The following is a 20,357-nucleotide window of genomic DNA, read 5'->3' on the forward strand; positions in this document are numbered from 1 at the left end:
ATTAAGGTTTAGGGTAGTGTTGTAGTGTTTGCGTAGTGTAGGGTCATGCTGGGGGTAGTGTTTTAGGGTTTTTGGTAGTGTTGTATTGTTTGCGTAGTGTAGGGTCATGCTGGGGGTAGTGTTTTAGGGTTTAGGGTAGTGTTGTAGTGTTTGCGTAGTGTAGGGTCATGCTGGGGGCAGTGTTTTAGGGTTTAGGGTAGTGTTGTAGTGTTTGCGTAGTGTAGGGTCATGCTGGGGGTAGTGTTTTAGGGTTTAGGGTAGTGTTGTAGTGTTTGCGTAGTGTAGGGTCATGCTGGGGGTAGTGTTTTAGGGTTTAGGGTAGTGTTGTAGTGTTTGCGTAGTGTAGGGTCATGCTGGGGTGTAGTGTTTTAGGGTTTTGGGTAGTGTTGTAGTGTTTGCGTAGTGTAGGGTCATGCTGGGGGTAGTGTTTTAGGGTTTAGGGTAGTGTTGTAGTGTTTGCGTAGTGTAGGGTCATGCTGGGGTGTAGTGTTTTAGGGTTTTGGGTAGTGTTGTAGTGTTTGCGTAGTGTAGGGTCATGCTGGGGGTAGTGTTTTAGGGTTTAGGGTAGTGTTGTAGTGTTTGCGTAGTGTAGGGTCATGCTGGGGGTAGTGTTTTAGGGTTTAGGGTTGTGTTGTAGTGTTTGCGTAGTGTAGGGTCATGCTGGGGGTAGTGTTTTAGGGTTTAGGGTTGTGTTGTAGTGTTTGTGTAGTGTAGGGTCATGCTGGGGGTAGTGTTTTAGGGTTTAGGGTAGTGTTGCAGTGTTTGCGTAGTGTAGGGTCATGCTGGGGTGTAGTGTTTTAGGGTTTTGGGTAGTGTTGTAGTGTTTGCGTAGTGTAGGGTCATGCTGGGGGTAGTGTTTTAGGGTTTAGGGTAGTGTTGTAGTGTTTGTGTAGTGTAGGGTCATGCTGGGGGTAGTGTTTTAGGGTTTAGGGTAGTGTTGTACTGTTTGTGTAGCGTAGGGTCATGCTGGGGGTAGTGTTTTAGGGTTTAGGGTAGTTTAGTTGTTTAGTGTATGCTAAAGGCATATTCGTTCTAAAAGTTTTCGTTATTTTAATTTGCGGCCTAATAGTACATGCAGGATTTTTTTTGCGGACTGATGGTATGCGGGATTTCGTCATATATTCGCTAATCATACTTTCTATGGCAAAATTAACCCCCTCATTTTGTTCCTTTTTAAATTAAATGTTTTAAGAGTTCAGAATTGGCTGAAATTTTCAGGAAAATGGAACATTTTGTTTCTGAGCAGCCCCTGAAAATTTGGGGGGGTTTCGTCAAGGGGGGGCCGAGATAAAAGGGGGGTCCCAAAACGCGTTTTCCCCATGTTAATTTCCATAGGGCGGTCGATTTCACTTTTAGCCCGAACGGCTGAATGGATTTACACCAAACTTGGCAAAATTGTAGGGACTGGTAGCCCGATGTGCCTTTGCTATGTCTCAAGATATGTGCTCCAGTGGATTTTGAGTAATTTAGGTTCAAAAAAATATATATATCTATAGCAGCGCACCGGTGCGCGCACCGGAGAGCGCTCCAGGCGCGCCACGCGAGGTGCGCATGGAAAGCTGATTGGCTCTCGGGTGTCTGTAAACATTCGAAACAGTCCAGAGCGGTCGCCATCTTGTGTCTCGGTAAAATCGAGACATAAGAGGTGGCTAAAACAAAGTGGGAACTGACCATAAGGCGTCAGGGATAGACCCCTTTGACCCCCTAGGTTTGATGTGGGGGCTATAAAAGGGCCCCGCGGGGCATTTAAATTATTTTTTTTTTTTTCGTTTTGCGCGGGGGAAGCGCACGGTGCGCGCACCGGGGAGCGGCCCTTGGAGCGCACTATGATGAAAAAAGGTGACAGAGTGTTTAAAAAATGAAGTTTTGATTTAGAAATTGGAGGTAGTTCTAAAAAGAACTTTTTTTTTTCTTCTTTTTGTTGTTTTATATTTTTTTTGTGTTTTTTGAACTTTTTGAACTTTTTTTGGCTTTTCAAAACAGTTTTATATATTTTTTTGTATTTTTTTTGGGGGAGAAACAAAAAAAGGGAATTGAAACTGGCTCAACTGGAGCAAAAAAACAAAAAACCCAAAAAATTACTTCTTTTTGGGGCACTTGTGATTATCACCTGCAAGGACGATGAGTTTCACACTTTGTTCCCCATAGGAGATAAGTTTGCCACAAGCAGTGCAAGTAATTTTAAAATCAGCAAATCTCGGCTGAATGCAAGGCATCACCTCTGATGTTTCTGGTTCCGAGGAAGTGGGTTGGTTTCTTTGGGAGGGGGTCCTTGATGAATGGGGGAGGTTACTGGCCAGTTCCCGGAACTCTGCACGAGAGTAGTTGTTTGGATGCTTTCTTGTCATGTGCCGAATCATGGTATAGTTACCAAAAGAATATTTCTTATTTGGGTTGCCCCGTGAAAGTTCATCATTGCAGATGAGGCAAGTGACTTTGGGCGCATTCACCTTTTTTTCCCCTCTGGAATTGAAAAAAACTGCCAAATGAAGTGTGGTTTGGGTTTATAAGGTGTGTTTTCTTCAGGCAGCCATCTTCTTCTCCCCTCCTCCTCTTCCTCTTCCTCTTCCTCCTCCTGTTCTTGACCACCAATATAATTTGGAGCTGGTCCTCTTGGTTGTTGTGGTGGTGGTGGTGGGGCAGATGCACCAGCTGATGCTACTAATGAAGCCATTTTATAGTACAAAATATTACTCAAAGAGCAAAAAAGTAGACAGAGCAACAAACAGGTCTTCCTCAGTCAAAGGACAAAGTCAGAATAAGGAAAAAAGGTGGGGTCTTTCATCATTTAGAAAAAAAAACTGTCCTGAACCAATGAGAAGTGTTATTTTCAGGTCACAAGACCAGGGGCTTCATCATTATGAAACCAAAACTGTTATGAACCAATGAAAAGTGTTATTTTCTGCTCACATGACCCGACGCGCTTACGCTACGCGCCCGGGGCGCGCCCGGGGGCGCGCCCCAAGTCGCGCAGCGTAAGCGCGTCGGAAGTTTACGTTGTGCGATCGTATTCGCTCGAGTACTTCCGGGTGCGCTTACGCCGTGCGTATCACGCGGTCGCGGCTACGCGATACGTCACGATCATGTTTTCGTTTGCGATATTGGCGCTCACGGGGCGCTCCCCGGAGCGCGCCCCGGGGCGCTTTGTAAAAATACGCTTTTCGGGGTGCTCCCCGGGGCGCGCTCCGGGAGCGCTCCCCAAAATAATTTAAAAAAAAAAAATTGGGAAAATTGTAGGGACAGGTAGCCCTATTCTGAAGTGGTTTGTAAAAAACATTAACTTTAGAAAAATATGTATTGTGCTACATTGGGCTTAATATATGTTAGAGCCAAAATGTAGCCCAAATGTAGCCCAAAGTAGCCCAATGTAGCCCAAAGATGGCCACCAGAGATCAAAAATTGAAAATGTAGCCCAAAATTCAACTAGATGTAGCCCAACTGTAGCCCAATGAGAGAATGTACCAGAGTGTTAAAAAGAACAACTAGAGTGCTAACAGTCTTATTTATAAAGTGAAACTTATAGTTAGGAATTAGCATTAAAAAAACCTTTGAAATTCACTGAAAAAACCATAGGTTTCACACCAGTTATAGTTAGGAATTAGCATTTAAAAAACCTATTAAATTCACTGAAAAAACCATAGGTTTCACACCAGTTATAGTTAGCTGGAAATTTTACTGATATAAAACCATTGAAATTCCCACGTTATAGTTAGTCGGACTCACTATAACTTGCGCGTGCAATGCACTGCTGATGACATCACATATTACATCACTCATGACATGGTCAGTGACATCACTCATGACACCATCCTTGTGACATATTGACAGACCTCCTTTCACTATAATGTAACCCTTGAGACACATATTCAAAAATAGAAACTGAAATTTAAATAAAAAAAGGAGATACCTATATCAGTTACAACAAGCAATTCAGTAATTCCACTATCTATATACACATCCACTCATTCACCAACAGTTCTATATAGTCACTCATACATATACTCACTCATCATATGAAGTGATACACCTATACATCCTGTTACACACCGACATTCATCCAAAAGTTACTCACACACATATTCACACGTGCAAATAAACTATTGAACAACGATTTATTTGAATATAGAGTTATACACACACTTCCACCTTACTTCTATTGAAAATTACACATATTTATTCTCTTAAACAATCACTTATAGAAACACATACTTATTTAAACAGGAAATCTTACAATCTCTTACTCTCACATATACTCACTTATATACATCAATATTCATATATACTAGGTTAAAACATATGTAGTTACTGATAAAGACACTAGTGAGACAGTCATTCACTCACTAACAAACACATATAGACACTCATCCACCCATACAGTCCTGTACATATGCTGTCTTCAAAACACATACAAACAAAGAGTCAGTCACTCATGCATCTATGTGCTAAGTAATACCTCCACCAAACTATATAGACACTCATACTGATACTAATAAAAATATCAAATAACCCATATACATACGCATGTAGCTACTTACCAACACATGTAGCCACTTATACACAAAGTGAAACACTAATAAATGTATTTAAATATTTAAACATAACTCACTAATATTTATTTTTCAGAAAGACACATATTCACTGGATGGTGTCATCAGTGATGTCATGAGTGATGTCACTGACCATGTCATGAGTGATGTAATATGTGATGTCATCAGCAGTGCATTGCACGCGCAAGTTATAGTGAGTCCGACTAACTATAACGTGGGAATTTCAATGGTTTTATATCAGTAAAATTTCCAGCTAACTATAACTGGTGTGAAACCTATGGTTTTTTCAGTGAATTTAATAGGTTTTTTAAATGCTAATTCCTAACTATAACTGGTGTGAAACCTATGGTTTTTTCAGTGAATATATATATATATACATATATATATATATATATATATATATATATATATATATATATATATATATAGTTACCATAGAAAATTCCGAACATTCTATTGGGAATAACTTTGGCGCCGATTTAGGGATCTGCCTGTAATTTTCCTTAAATTTGCCTCGCTGCGCTCCGCTCCTTCCCCCAAAGTTTTGGGTGGATTCGTCAAGTGGGGGCTGGGAAAAAAGGGGGGTCCCAAAATGTGTTTTCCCCATATTAATTTCCATAGGCACATTCTAGGCTACAGCTCGAATGGCTGAACGCAATTACACCAGATTTGGCAAAATGGTAGGGACTGGTATTTAGCAGTGCCTTTTGTATGTTTGGTGTAAATCCCTCCAGTAGTTTTTGAGAAAATTTAATGTGAAATTGAGTCCAATGCAATTTTCCATAGGACCTTTAGACACAGCTACAGCCCAAACGGCTGAATGGAATTACTGCAAACTTGGCAAAATGGTAGAGCCTGGTATGCAGAAGTGCCTTTTTTATATTTGATGAAAATTCCTTCAGTAATTGTTGATAAAATCGACTTTTTTCAAATTATATATCTATAAGCGGGACACGGTACGCGCGGAATTCTGATTGGCTGTTGGACGTCTGACAACATTCCAGTCAGTCGAAATGAGGAAGTGTTGTCCGCCATTTTGTTTTTGTGGCAGATGCTAGTGGTTGTAAACATAAGTGTAAAAGTTGACAAGGAGGCAGGGAAGAGATTCCTGAGCCCCCCAGGTTTTTTCATGGGGTCTGTAAAGGACCCCGAAGGTTGAAAAAAAAAATGTTTTTAAAATTTCGGAGTCCGCGCACCGTGCGCGGACTGCGGCTCAAAAAGACAAAAAAGAAATACATTAAAATAACAAGTTTCAGTGTTTAGATGTTGGTTGAGTGCAACATTGAGTGATGACTCTTTCACCTTTGGGGTTAGGTATTTGTTTTGTGGACAGTTAGTATGGTAATTGGTAGAGAGCATTGGGGTTAGGTTGAAGATTATCTGAGTTTGAAAGTGTTGATAATTTGAACCAATTAAAATGTTACTTTTGTTTTGATTTTGTGTGTGATAAAATTTGATTGGCTGGGTATCTGAATATGTATGAGAAATACGAGGGAAACACAGCCATTTTGAGATTTTAGTGTCTGAGGTATACTTCCGAGGTGTGAGATTGAGACAGATTATACTGTTCAACAGTTTTCTAGAAGGTGAGTTGTTAATTTGTAAGGAGAACTCTGTTGTTCAAATGAAGTTTATAGGAAAAATGTTTTCTGTTAGTTATTTAATGTTTTTGTTTTATACTTATGGATTGAGTAGGGCAACATCAGATGCAGTGCATTATATTTTTAATTCTTGCTTGATACTATACACTGTCCAGGGAAACACGGCCATTTTGTGATTATAGTGTCTGAGGTAGTTTTGTGAGGAAATGTTGGTGTTCAATTTCTGGTGTGAGATTTACACAGTAGTGACTCTTCTAATAGAATTTAATAGTTTTTCTCTGCCCTATCTCACTCTTCCCCTGCACCATCTCACTGTCTTTCTGTTTCTTTTAATAGTACACTGGCATCAATAACGCCTGAAAATGAAGAGTCATTTGACATCGTTATAGAAATTTTTGTGACTGTTATTGAGTATGATCATGCAGTAAGCGCTGTTTCTCTTTCTTTTAATAGTACACTAACATAAAATGATGAATGAAAATGAGGAGCCTACCAACATCTTCTTTGAAATAACAGCAACGTTTATTGAGGCAACTTGTTCTGTGGTGTTTATTGATCCTATAGATGAAACAAATCGTGAAGAACATGAAGGAGATACCGTGGCAGATTTGTTTGATGAAACACTAGATATGGAATTAATGGAATGTGTAGACATTGTAGAGTTTGACGAATCATTTTCAGACACTTTGACATATGAAATTCCTGATGAAGAAATGCTACAAGTTCTTTTAGATTATAAAAATTCCGGAAAATAAATTTTAATTTAGTAAAGAAAAATTGTTTTGAAAATGTTACTTATTTAAATTTAATTTATGAGGTGGTAGCAAAGTGATACAATTTTGTGTTCTTCATGTCTTTCATCCTTTCTCTCACTGACTGTCTCTGATGCATTCGTTTACAACATAAGTAAGTATATAGAACAACAAGTGTGTTTCACCTGAGTAGGAACTCAGGACTCTCTACGCCAATTCTGACCACACATTAAGAAAGGAAGGAATCATGTGAACAAATCTGTTTCTGCTTTCCTGAAAGACTACAGTATGGATTCAATATACCACAATAACTTGCAGTTCAACATACAAGGTATCTACAGAGGAGACGATGTCCATTTCCATTTAGTTTTATTTTTTTTTAAAAATCCAATAGGTCCGTGCACCGTGAGTGCTCAGTAAATGAACGGTGCGCGAACCCTATCGCCGCCATTTTGTGGTTTCAGAAGAGAGTGAAAAATATAACTTTAAAACGTGGGAAGGGGGTATGGTAGAGTGTCCCTGGCCACTTAGGCCTTCTCAGGGGGTCCGTCAAGGACTCCTAAGGTTAAAAATAATGTTTATTTTTTAAAAAATAACAGAAAACACGATAGGTTCGCGCATGGGGAGTGCTCGGTGAGTGCTCGGTGTGCGGACCTCGGTAAAAAGTAATAAAAAGAATAAAGTTAAAAATTATATTTGAGTGTGACATGTTAGTTGGCTCTAAAAAGAGCCGTTGTGTTCATTGTGTTTTTTTTGGTACCTACAAGTAAGTACCAATGCAGGGTCTGATGTTACAGAGAAAGATTCTGTTCCCTTCATCAGTGAAATGTACACCATCTGTCCTATAGATGCCTTGCATGTTGTAACGCAAGTAGTTGTGGTATATGCAACCCATTCCATAGTCTCTCATGTATGCAGAAACAGATTTATTTACATATTTCCTTGCTTTCTCAATCTGCGGACAAAATTGATTGGATCAATTCCATTTTTGCCTTTGTCATATATTTGAATAGACAAACGCAGTTTGAGGAAAAATTGACATCAATTGTCCAAAGATGTCCTTCAATAGCATTTCCAGACCAACCCCAATCAAAGTGCATAAGTCATTTCCACCACAGTGCACAATTATGAGGTCAGGGTGTGGGAGATGCATGAAGGATTTCACCAATGGTATCAATTGGTGACATCTCAATTCTCTCTGGCCAATCCATAAAATATCCACATTTGGTAAATCAAGGTTTAAAATTCCTCTGTTTGTTGCATACCTTTTAGACCAGAATACAAAGCTGTGTCCTACAAACCATACTGAAAGCATGTTCAAGGCAGATCTGGTTGTACTCAGATGAGGGCTGTAAATGAAATGGCAGTTGGAAAGCTTGCAGTTTAGAAAAAAAAGAAGAGGACTTTCACTGCACTTGAAGCATAAGAAATGATTGGTGCTTCTGAAAATGCAAAAAGAGCATATTAGGGTGCATAGTTTTGTTTTTTAAAAGAAGCAATTCTAATGGTTCAGGAAAAGTCATTGAAAGGAACATTGCACATGATTAGCTGTTATATTGAAAGCTCTAACAACCTTGCTGGATTCATTTGCAACATAGTATGATGAACGTTTAAACTCTGTTCTTCTTTAGGTGGGAGTTACCATGGTAACAGGTTGAATGAGCAGTAGGGGGATAGGTGAATATTATGTGAGTTTGAAAGTGTGGAAATGTAGAACCAATTGAAATGTTAGTTTAGTTTTGAAAAAGTGTGGGAAGACATTTAATTTGTTATGAGCAGAAATAAGTGAGAAGAATGAGTGGGAAACTGTGCCATTTCTGTTTCCAGTGTCTGAGCTGCAGTTCAGGGATTCTGCATTAGAAAATCAGGTGTGTGTTTCATACTTTTCCACATTTTCAAAAGTGATTTTAAAGGTGAGTAATGGTTCTTTTAATATGGAGAGAGTGCTGTTTGCAGTATTGGGAAGAATAACAAGCATATTGGACTTCAATTCTGTTGTACTTTGAAAATGAGTCAGGTTTCTCAATTTATGTCATTAGTAAAATCCTTTATGCATCTCTTACAGCATTTCATATTCCTGTCTGTGTGCCAATTGTATTACTCTGCATGCATTTTCTGCTTGCACCCATGTCAAACATTGAGCAAGGGGCTTGTAAATATGCAAGAATTTGGGGATTAGACAATGCGCTGATTCTTTTCAGATATTAAAAACTGATCTTTCTCCGTTAATCGTCTTTGCAGTAACAAAATTCTTAGCAGCAATGTGGATTAAGAGGCGTAACTATCTGAATGTCTAGTACAGTGGGAGAAGGCACATTTATGTATCCAGTTTTAAGAGAAGTTTAGAGTAATGCCTGGGCTTCTTTGACGATCTTGTTTTTAATTGTTCTTATGGATTTTTTATATTGTATAGCGATGTTATTTTCCAACGTAGATGCATTGATTGATATTTTTAACTCAATGAATTGAATTGAAGTCTGTTAAAGCATATTGTGAATGTAATGTGACTCTTTTATGGCATTACTGTCGAAAGAAAGATGAGAAAAAATATATATATATTGTACAATGAATATGTAGATATAATGATTTAGCACCCTCGTGAGATTTATAGTTGTTTAAATAAAGTTATATATGTTGTTTAAAAGTTTAAAATAAACATGTTCTTTATTATCCCAGGTAATGTGTTCATTTGTATTGTTCAATGAATACGTAGATATAATGATTTAAATCTTATAAAACTTTTGGAGGTAAATAATGAATTCCTGTGTACATTTATATCTGTGCATGTACATTTGTGCCATGTTGCACACATACATGCCCTAAAACCATGTATGTGTGTGACATGGCACACAAATCAGAATCAAGGGTGCTACAGGGTATCAAAGTGACAACCTGTCTCCCTTGACAATTCAGTAATTTTACCGATTCGGTATTTACTGATTCAGTAATTGCCATTGATTCCTAGTCTCAAGATTTATAGGAATCAATGGCAATTACCAAATCGGTAAATACCGATTCAGTAAAATGACTGAATTATACAGAATCAGTAATTTCAAAAGAGAAATTACCTACATCCGAATTACCTACTCTTAAATATTGAAGTGGTATGATTTGGTATTTATGAGTAGGTAAATCGAGACTACGTACATCTGGCCTATTGAGTTGTAACATATTTATATACATATGTTACATTTCAGTGCTTTGGAAGTAGTACAGTATACTATAGGTAAACACCTTATAGCTTTATGCTGTACCACATCCTTATAGTTTTGCACTTTGACATTCAGTATGACAAACTTTTACATACAAACATAGAAATGTAGTACTTTTTTTAACCAGTAGAGGTAGTTGTAAAAAGAACTGTTTGGTACGCACCCTTGCGAGATTTGTAATTCCTTAAATAAAGTTATATATATTCTTTAAAAGTTGCTTAAATAAAGTTATATATGTTGTTTAAAAGTTTAAAATAAACATGTTCTTTATTATCCCAGATAATGTGTACTTTTATATTGTACAATGAATATGTAGATATAACGATAAAACTTTCGGGGGTAAATAATGAATTCCTGTGTACATGCACATCTGTGCATGTACATTTGTGCCATGTGGCACACATACATGTCGTAAGACCATATATGTGTGTGACATGGCACACAAGTCAGAATCAGGGGTGCAACAGGCTGTCAAAGTGACAACCTGTCCCCCTTGACAATTCGGCTATTTTACCGAATCGGTATTTACTCATTCAGTAATTGCCATTGATTCCTATTGGTCTCAAGGCCCATAGGAATCAATGGCAATTACCGAATCGGTAAATACCGATTCGGTAAAATGACTGAATTATACAGATTCAATATTTTCAAAAGAGAAATTACCTACATCCCAATTACCTACTCTTAAATATTGAAGTGGTATGATTTGGGGTACGATGTAGGTAGGCATTTACCGGTCAGTATTGGCCGAATGCCTTTTCCTATGTAGGAGGAATTTATTTACAGATTTGGTATTTTTAACGATTCTGTATTGACCGAATCGGTAAAATTATGAATTGGTAAATACAGACTCTGTAAAAATACCAAATCTGTAAATTCTAATGTAAGTAGCACTGTTGACAGTGCTAGAGGCGTCTAAGAATTTGTTATTTACCACCCAAAACAATTGGGTGGTAAATAAGGAATTCCTGTGTTCATGCACATCTGTGCATGTACACCGGTGCCATGTGGCACACATACATGCCCTAAGGGCATGTATGTGTGTCACATTGCACACAAGCCAAAAACAGGGGTGCTACAGGGTGTCAAAGTGACACCCTGTTCCCCCTGGCAGAATTCGGTATTTACTGATTCGGTAATTACCAAATCGATATTTGCCATTGATTCCTATGGGCTTCAAGGTCCATGGGAATCAATGGCAAATACAGATTCGGTAATTATCGAATCAGTAATTACCGAATTTTAGCGAATCGGTATTTAATTCGGTAAAAATACCTACATTCCCATTGCCAGTTCTTAAATACCGAATCGGTATGATTTGGTAATTAAGAAGTGGTATTCTGGGATTACCTATATCGGGCCCTATGTATTTATGAGTAGGTAAATCGAGATTACGTACATCTGGCCCATTGATTTGTAACATATTTATATACATATGTTACATTTCAGTGCTTTGAAAGTAGTACAGTATACTATAGGGTAAACACCTTATAGGTTTATGCTGTACCACATCCTTATAGTTTTGCAATTTGCATTCACTATGACAAACTTTTACATACAAACATAGAAATTTAGTTCTTTCTTTAACCATTAGAGGTAGTTCTAAAAATAACTGTTTTTTGGTATTGTTTTGCTTGAAAAACATAGAAAAATAAACTTTTTACACAAAATATTTGTTCAACAGCAACAAACTATGAAATTGAAAGAAAAAAATTATTTGCTGCATCTGTGGTTCCTGTTTTTCTGTAAAATTACTTCAATGGACTGTTGTCCGAAGGCTACTAATTTACAGCAATGTATGCATTGCATCATTAAATTTTTCAGTTCTGGCTGAATGTTTGCCACCAATGAAGATGGCATTGGTGGTACTCCGGTTCTTGCTGTAGATGTACTAGGAGAAGAGTCCTCCTCCTGAGATCTTTGCACCACAGCTCTACTCCAATTGTTGGGGTGTTTATTTTTTACATGGCGTTCCATGGAGTGGGTTCCAAATGAACATTTCTTATTTGGATTTCCTCTTGATAACACTGTGTCACAGATCTTGCAGGTGACCAGTGGTGCATTTACCTTCTTCTGATGTTCTGGAAAGCTGAAACATTTCTATACTATGGACTCCTTCTTCTTACTTGGGCGAGGGTCCTCTTCAACAAAGTCTTCATTAGAAGAATGGTCAGACTCTGGATGTTCAGCCACTTGGAAGTATTTTTCTGTAGCTAGGAGCTGTAGAAAAAAGGTGTTGCTTCTCTGAAAGCCAACAAAGAATGATGAACATGGGAGGGGTTTTTCAACAATAGGAGTAGGAAGTATTATAAACCAATTAAATCTTTTGGTTTAAGATCACATGGTTGGACGTAAGCTTACGGAGCGCTTACGTTGCGTTTACGGAGCGCTAACATCATCTTACGATGCGTTTACGTAGTACGCACCCTCGCGAGATTTATAATTGCTTAGATAAAGTTATATATGGTCTTTAAAAGTTTAAATTAACATGGTCTTTATTATCCCAGATAATGTGTACCTTTACATTGTGCAATGAATACGTAGATATAACTATGCTTGCATATGAATAATTAACATGTAGGATGTGGTAGAAACGTACTTTCGCTCGTAAAAAAACTAGGGGCTATATGAGTGACAACCTTAATCAGTACAATGAACTACTACATGGGCACTATAGGCACTAGACCAAAGGAAATGTATACAAAAATTGTTATACTTGATAAATGATATGATGACAATAACTGTTTAGCTCCACGGCACTAGACCTTGAAAGTAAGATACTTTGAAACTGAGCTTGAGTTTATTAAAAAGGTAAATACCAGAATGTATATAAAAAACTCTGACCGGCATTAGCCTTTCTTTGTCTATGAGCCCATAGGATATTTCAATCTGCAATAGTATGACTCTAATATGCTATCTATGGCTTGCTTACAGTGTGATGGTTCCTATATAGACGTATATTGATAAGAAATGCATCGACTAAAGACTAGTCCAAAATGGCAGATCCATTTAACACTAAGTAGGAACAAGCTGCAGCATAAGTACATTTTCTATGTTTAGTACACTTTTCCTCTGTTTGTGTTTACATAAGCAAGCTGAATGTCGGGTTTTACTAACGTGTGAACAAGACACACTTTGGTGTCGAAACGCGTAACGTTGTCTGAGAATAAAGAAACCTAAGCATCTTTACTACCGAGTGCCCGTGTTTCTTTAAAGCACACTGTGGATTTGACATTAATCTTTTTCGGCTTGGTTCGCCGAACAACGCGCCACCTGACCATGGGAGTGAGGATCCCGGAAGGACCCTTTTGTTTGTAAGCTTGATTCATTACGAGTGATCCAGAGCCGGCCGTTTGTAAAGTGGACTCCATACACGTGAGAACCAGGATTTGAGGTGACGCCGTGACTCTGAAAGGTAAGCCGTCCTCTGTTTTCCATCTGCCGCTCTCGGACTATGCCTTCGCAGGAGTGCGGTAGGCTTTTTTGGTGAGTAGCGGGAGCTTACGGGGAGTGTGCTGAGGCAGAGCAGGCGGGCGCAAGACGGAAACATAGTACCATACGAAATACTCACACTCGAATGTGGGATTTGAAGATCTCCTTTCCGAATTTCTTGCACACCTCCCTGGAGTGTCTATAATACGGCATCAGGAACCGCTTAAAATAAGCGGGGTAGTATCGACATGCAAAATCGACAACTGAGATTCTAATTACACGCAGAAGATGCGATACGGAGTATCGCGTATTTCTCAGAAAAACCTAACGCATAGTAAACAGGTGAAACAGCGGTCAGTACAGTCACGTTAACATCCACAGGTGGGGACCCACATACTATTATGGATGAAGAAGGGGAGAGAAGACGCAAGGCGGCGTCAATGTTTGCCAGAGCTCCAGGAAAAGGAGTATTGAATGCAACCACACTTGGCAAACCAGCAAGTGACCCCTTGAACGAACAATTGCGCAAATATGAAAGACTAAAGAAACAAGAAAGTGCCAAATGGTGGGAGGCAACATCGCTACAGGATTATGTGGAGAAAGAAATGGTGCAAAGAGGCCTAAGAATCTACATTACTCCGTCTCACGAGTCATTAAACCCAAAAATGTTGGTTGATTGGTCACAAAATTCCGCTACGAGCTCTAAGAACATGATGTGCATACTTATTAAATATGCGTGGGAGGATTGTGATGTAATCCTGAAACAACTAAAAGAAATAGACGAGGAATTTGGGAAAAGTAGCGATCAAGAAACCATTAAGAAATTTAAAGAAGAGCTCAAAAACAGACTAAAAAAACATGAAGATGATATAAAATATCGTAAACAAAGAAAACTGCACCGCGATTGCGGAGACTACGACAGTGGACGTATCCTGACATATAGCCCAAAATATGATTATCTATATAACCAACAGGATACCACCTCAAGCAATTTGAATCAAACTCATACGGAAAGCGACCAAAATATAGCAAACCCAACAAGCGGCTCAGAAACTGACACTTCTCAACAATCCAATAGTACAATATCTGTGGTCGACATTACTAAGAAACCGGCGAATTTTTTACAGGAATTCCGGGTACTAAGAACACGGAGAAAAAAAGATGCAGACGTGGTTCATCAACCAGAATTCAAAAGGAATCCAACACGAGGACGGCCAAGGGGAAGAGCAAGAGGCAGGGGAGATCACGACAGAGACGACTCAAGCTCCAGCAGAAGAGAAGGAAAGAACAACAAAAAACCAGTGGAAACCAAGTGTGGGGTTTACAAAAAAAGAAAATAAAGATGGATGAAGAAACGGTAAATAAAACTATTATAAATCTTTCTTCAAGAACACTGACGTTTAAAGAAAAACAAACCCTTTGTCTGGGACTTACATTTTGCCCCACTGAACTTTTTTGACTATGCAGACACTAGGGTTGATATTTTTAAATTTATTAGGAAACTTAAATTGTCAAAGTTTCATTCACTTGTTAAAAGAAACCAGGAACCAACCCAGAAGAAATCGTGAGCACACCAGAGTTTACAGTGGGGGATGCCGATATACTGCAAACAGTCTACTCGTTAGGAGGTGTAGCCTCTGCTAATGAACCTGACTTAGAGGTTGTAGGAGTCTGGGAAACAAGAACTGATAGGGCTGCCAATACTTCCTTTAAGCCAAAATCTGTGTTTTTCCCTACCCTTCCGCATGACGCAATTGACACCTTTCACGAGGTGGTAACCAAAGAACTCACTAAACTTAAACATACTTACCCCAAACAGAGAAGAGGAGACAGCAATTTGACTAAGGGAGAGATGGATTTAATTTTCTCTCTAGCAGATGATAAAAATGTGATCCTGAGACCCTCAGATAAGGGAGGAAATATTGTGTTGTGGGGAAGAGAATTATATATAAAGGAAGCCCTGTTCCAATTAGATGGGGGTCTGTTCTATTGTACCAGTAACATGAATGATTACAACAGAAGTATCATAGAAACACGGGAACAACTTACTGAATGGCACAATGAGGGATTACTTTCATGGCATGAATTTCATTTTTTAAAGAAAGATTATCCAAAACTCCCCATTTTTTACCTTCTACCGAAGGTCCACAAAAACCCAAGAGAACCTCCGGGGAGACCTATTATTTCTTCCATAGGTAGCATTAACGAAAATCTTTCAAGATATATTGATCATTTTTTGAGAGAATTTGTCTGTCAATTACCTTCTTACATTAAGGACACTACAGCCTTTTTTAAAAAACTGGAGGACATCACATGGTCTGAGGGCTCTCTATTAATCACTATGGATGTGAGTGCCCTTTATACTATTATAGACCACATTCAAGGAATGGAAGCAAGCTATCACTTCCTGAAGAAGAGGGGAATAGGCTTTCATGAACACACTACTATGCTAATTCAAATGATGAAACTATACTTGAAAAATAATATTTTCATGTTTGATGGGGCAATTTATAAACAGACTCGTGGCGCGGCTATGGGTTCAGCCTTCGCGCCGAGTTTCGCGAACCTCTTTGTAGGCAAGTGGGAAGAAGAACTGAGAAATGATGAGATGTTGACAGAAGACTTGGCTAAGGTACAAACATGGATCAGATATATTGACGATCTGTTTGTAGTATGGTGTGGAACTGAAGAAGAAGCGTCCAAGTTTATTGAGAAACTCAACAGGAACGTATACAATATACAGCTCACCCATACCATAAGCAGATTTCATATAGAATTTCTAGACACAAAGATAAGGATAGTAGAAGGTAGACTTATCTCGGAATTACACAGAAAAGAGACCGCAGGTAATAGTCTCCTTCATGCTCTGAGTGCACACCCAGAGCCTCTGAAATGGAGCATCCCTTACGGGGAATTACTAAGAGCCAAGAGAAATTGTAGTGATAAAGAGGGGTTCCTTGTAGAACAAGAACATATGCTTTCCAGATTCCAGGAACGAGGTTATCCCGAGTGGGTGTTGAGGAAAGCGGTGAGAAAAGTGGCAGAGGTAGAGAGAGCAGAAACCCTCATCCCCAAACCGGATAGAGAAAGCGACACAGAGCCAACCAGGATTATAACTACTTACCACCAGAGATCAGATAAAGTACGCAAAATCCTTGTGGATAACTGGAATATTCTCCAGTCAGATAACATAATAGGATCAGAACTAACTGAGAGACCCCAAATTACTTATAGAAGAGGGAGGAATTTGAGGGATATCTTGGTGAGAGGCGATATCTCTGACAATAAAAAACAACACATACAGGGCCTTAAAGGATTTTATCCATGCGCACACTGTGTAGCTTGTAAATCAAGTTACATGGTTAAATAAGTGAGCATTCCTGGACAGAAAGAAACATGCAAAATTAAACAATTTCTTACTTGTAACACAAGTTTTGTCATTTATGTACTTGAATGTCCGTGCAATATGAAATACGTGGGCAGTACAACTTGCATGGCCAAAAAGCGTATTCAAGAACATCTGCGAGCAATAACTAATGCGGATGTACGTTACCCTGTCGTTAGACATTTCCAGCAGTTCCATCAATCGAATACCTCGTTACTTAGATACTTTGCTGTGGAACAAATTAACGTGGGCAAAAGAGGAGGTAACCGATTCCTAGCACTCAGAAAAAAAGAATCCAAATGGATTATGGAGCTAGAAAGCATATTCCCTGGGGGGCATAATATAGATGAGGAACTTGCAACTCACTTATATGATGAATAAATCTAACCTGTTGTTAATTATGAACTGTACTGAATTGCACATAAGATGATTGCCTATGTTATTGTTTTAATGCATATTTTAATTGCTTTTTTCAGGAGAAAAGGAAGGGAGACATTAATTTTTTCAAAACATCTTCCCTACCCTTTTCTTCGGCGAATGATGAAATCACTTCACTTGACTAAGATAAGATTATTCACTTTTCACTGTTATATGTTCAACTTTATTCAGGACTACAATCGATATTACCTTTTGGGAGGCCTGATGCTTGCATATGAATAATTAACATGTAGGATGTGGTAGAAACGTACTTTTGCTCGTAAAAAAACTAGGGGCTATATGAGTGACAACCTTAATCAGTACAATGAACTACTACATGGGCACTATAGGCACTAGACCAAAGGAAATGTATACAAAAATTGTTATACTTGATAAATGATATGATGACAATAACTGTTTAGCTCCACAGCACTAGACCTTGAAAGTAAGATACTTTGAAACTGAGCTTGAGTTTATTAAAAAGGTAAATACCAGAATGTATATAAAAAACTCTGACCGGCATTAGCCTTTCTTTGTCTATGAGCCCATAGGATATTTCAATGTGCAATAGTATGACTCTAATATGCTATCTATGGCTTGCTTACAGTGTGATGGTTCCTATATAGACGTATATTGATAAGAAATGCATCGACTAAAGACTAATCCAAAATGGCAGATCCATTTAACACTAAGTAGGAACAAGCTGCAGCATAAGTACGTTTTCTATGTTTAGTACACTTTTCCTCTGTTTGTGTTTACATAAGCAAGCTGAATGTCGGGTTTTACTAACGTGTGAACAAGACACACTTTGGTGTTGAAACGCGTAACGTTGTCTGAGAATAAAGAAACCTAAGCATCTTTATTACCGAGTGCGCGTGTTGCTTTGAAGCACACTGTGCATTTGACATTAATCTTTTTTGGCTGGGTTCGCCGAACAACGCGCCCCCTGACCAACCATGTGAGTGAGGATCCCGGAAGGACCCTTTTGTTTGCAAGCTTGATATTGCGAGACTCCCCTGCATTTATGCCCTTTATCTTTGATCTTAAGCCCTCTGGGGGACAATGTTCCGGTATTGACTGCATCGGTTTATGAAGCTGTGGAATTTTTCGCAAAGGTTTCTGATGAAACTCTGACTTGTATAGCCGCCTGAGAGGATTATGGGAGATGTAGTCCCACTCGGAGTAGCAGCCAGCACCCATAGGCTAAAACCGCCGTTGGAAATATGCACAACATGTGCAACTCTGAGCCCTGTGGCAGCCCTATAAGTTCTTTGTGCCTTCATCAAGAGTGCATATTTTCGCGCACATTTGTAAAACATTGCTTTGCAGAAACAGTCATTCAGCATGTCTTCATCTTTTGTACTGGACTGACAATGAAGTGGGAGCGAGTAAAACTTTTTTAATACAGGCAGCGCAACCTGCATTCACGCAGTTTCTAAATCTTTCTGTACACAGTAGATTTTTTATCAGGAAGGCAACTCATTTTGAGAGCATTTGGCGCCAGTATGGTGTTTCACTTTGACAACTCCTCGGCATGCCCTCATGACTTTCAGGCTAAACAGACTCTTGTATATAATTGTTTTTGGCTCATATGTTATGAATTCGTTCATGTTTTATTGTGGACATTATTTGCCTGTAGTGCAATATGCAGTTATTTTGAATGTTGTGCACTTTGCAAGTTATGCATATGTTGAAGGCCAGTATGTCTTCTGTTTATAATGGCAACCATGCAGTCTATCCTTTATGTCTATGTATGCCTGAAGGAGGGAGGAGGGCTCTCTCTCTATATATACCTATAATGTTATGGCGCCAATTATATTGACAAAGCCTGCCGCGCAGGCGAAACGCGTCTCTCTTTTACTGCAGGGTCGCGGGAGACCCAAACATCAATAAAGAAGCCTGATCCATGCATGCCTCGTGTACGTGCCTCTTCTTCATTGAAGCAGGATTGTTTTCTCTCATATATATATATATATATATATATATGTCTATATATATATATATTACCTACTCGCAAGTAGGTATATATAGTTAGGACCTGGTTACCATAGGAAATCCCCAACATTCCATTGGGAATAACTTTGGCGCCTATTGAGGAATCTGCGTGAAATTTTCCTTAAAAATGCTTCGCTCCGCTCCGCTCCTTCCCTGAAAGTTTCGGGGGAAAAAAACGTGTTTTCCCCAGGTTCAATTCCATAGGGACCTTTAGACACGGCTACAGCCCAAACGGCTGAATGGAATTACACTAAACTTGGAAAAATGGTAGGGCCTGGTATGCAGATGTGCCTTTGGTGAAAATCCCTCCAGTAGTTCTTGAGAAAATAGAAATTTTTCAAATGCCATTTTCTATGGGACCTTTAGACACGGCTACAGCCCGAACGGCTGAACGGAATTACACCAAACTTGGCAAAATGATAGGGACAGGTATGCAGTAGTGCCTTTTCTATATGTGGTGAAAATCAATGGTTTTTTAAATGCTAATTCCTAACTATATAAGGCCTGAAACCTATGGTATTTTAAGTGAATTTGCAAGGTTTTTAAAATGCTAATTCCTAAATATATAAGGCCTGAAACATATGGTTTTTTAAGTGCATTTGCAATGTTTTTTAAATGCTAATTCCTAACTAAATAAGGCTTGTTATGTTATGTTATGTTATGTTAAATTAATTTATTGAGCGCGCTAACACCATTAGGTTTCTTGGCGCTATGCAGAAGGAGCAGGGAGGGGAGACAAACAATAACCCAGCTGAAAATGAAGGCTAGTGATAGGCAATGGTAAACAGATACGTTTTAAGAGAAGATCTGAACATAGGATAAAGGGAGGACAACCTAAGAGAGAGGGGTAAAGAGTTCCAGAAAGACGGGGCTAAAAAGGAAAACCTAAGGCCACCGTGTTTGTTACGCTTGAATCTGGGGATGGAAAGTAAAGCCAAGCCAAGCAAGTAAAGCTTGAAACCTATGTTTTTTTTTCAGTGAATTTGCAAGGTTTTTTAAATGCTAATTCCTAACTA

The 20,357-nt window shown here is 38.8% G+C and overlaps 2 protein-coding genes across 4 annotated transcripts in view; one reads left to right on the plus strand and one right to left on the minus strand.

Annotated features, from left to right (window-relative positions):
* LOC147700843 (putative DBH-like monooxygenase protein 2) overlaps window positions 1–20,357 on the minus strand; it is a 434,868-nt gene that overhangs the window by 302,132 nt on the left and 112,379 nt on the right. The window lies entirely within an intron of this gene.
* Window positions 13,946–14,884, plus strand: LOC147700844 (uncharacterized). Its single transcript, XM_086928508.1, has one exon. The coding sequence runs from the start codon at window positions 13,946–13,948 to the stop codon at window positions 14,882–14,884; it is 939 nt and encodes a 312-aa protein (XP_086784634.1).

Source organism: Lissotriton vulgaris, chromosome 7, assembly GCF_964263255.1.
Source record: "Lissotriton vulgaris chromosome 7, aLisVul1.2, whole genome shotgun sequence".
Taxonomy (NCBI): domain Eukaryota; kingdom Metazoa; phylum Chordata; class Amphibia; order Caudata; family Salamandridae; genus Lissotriton; species Lissotriton vulgaris.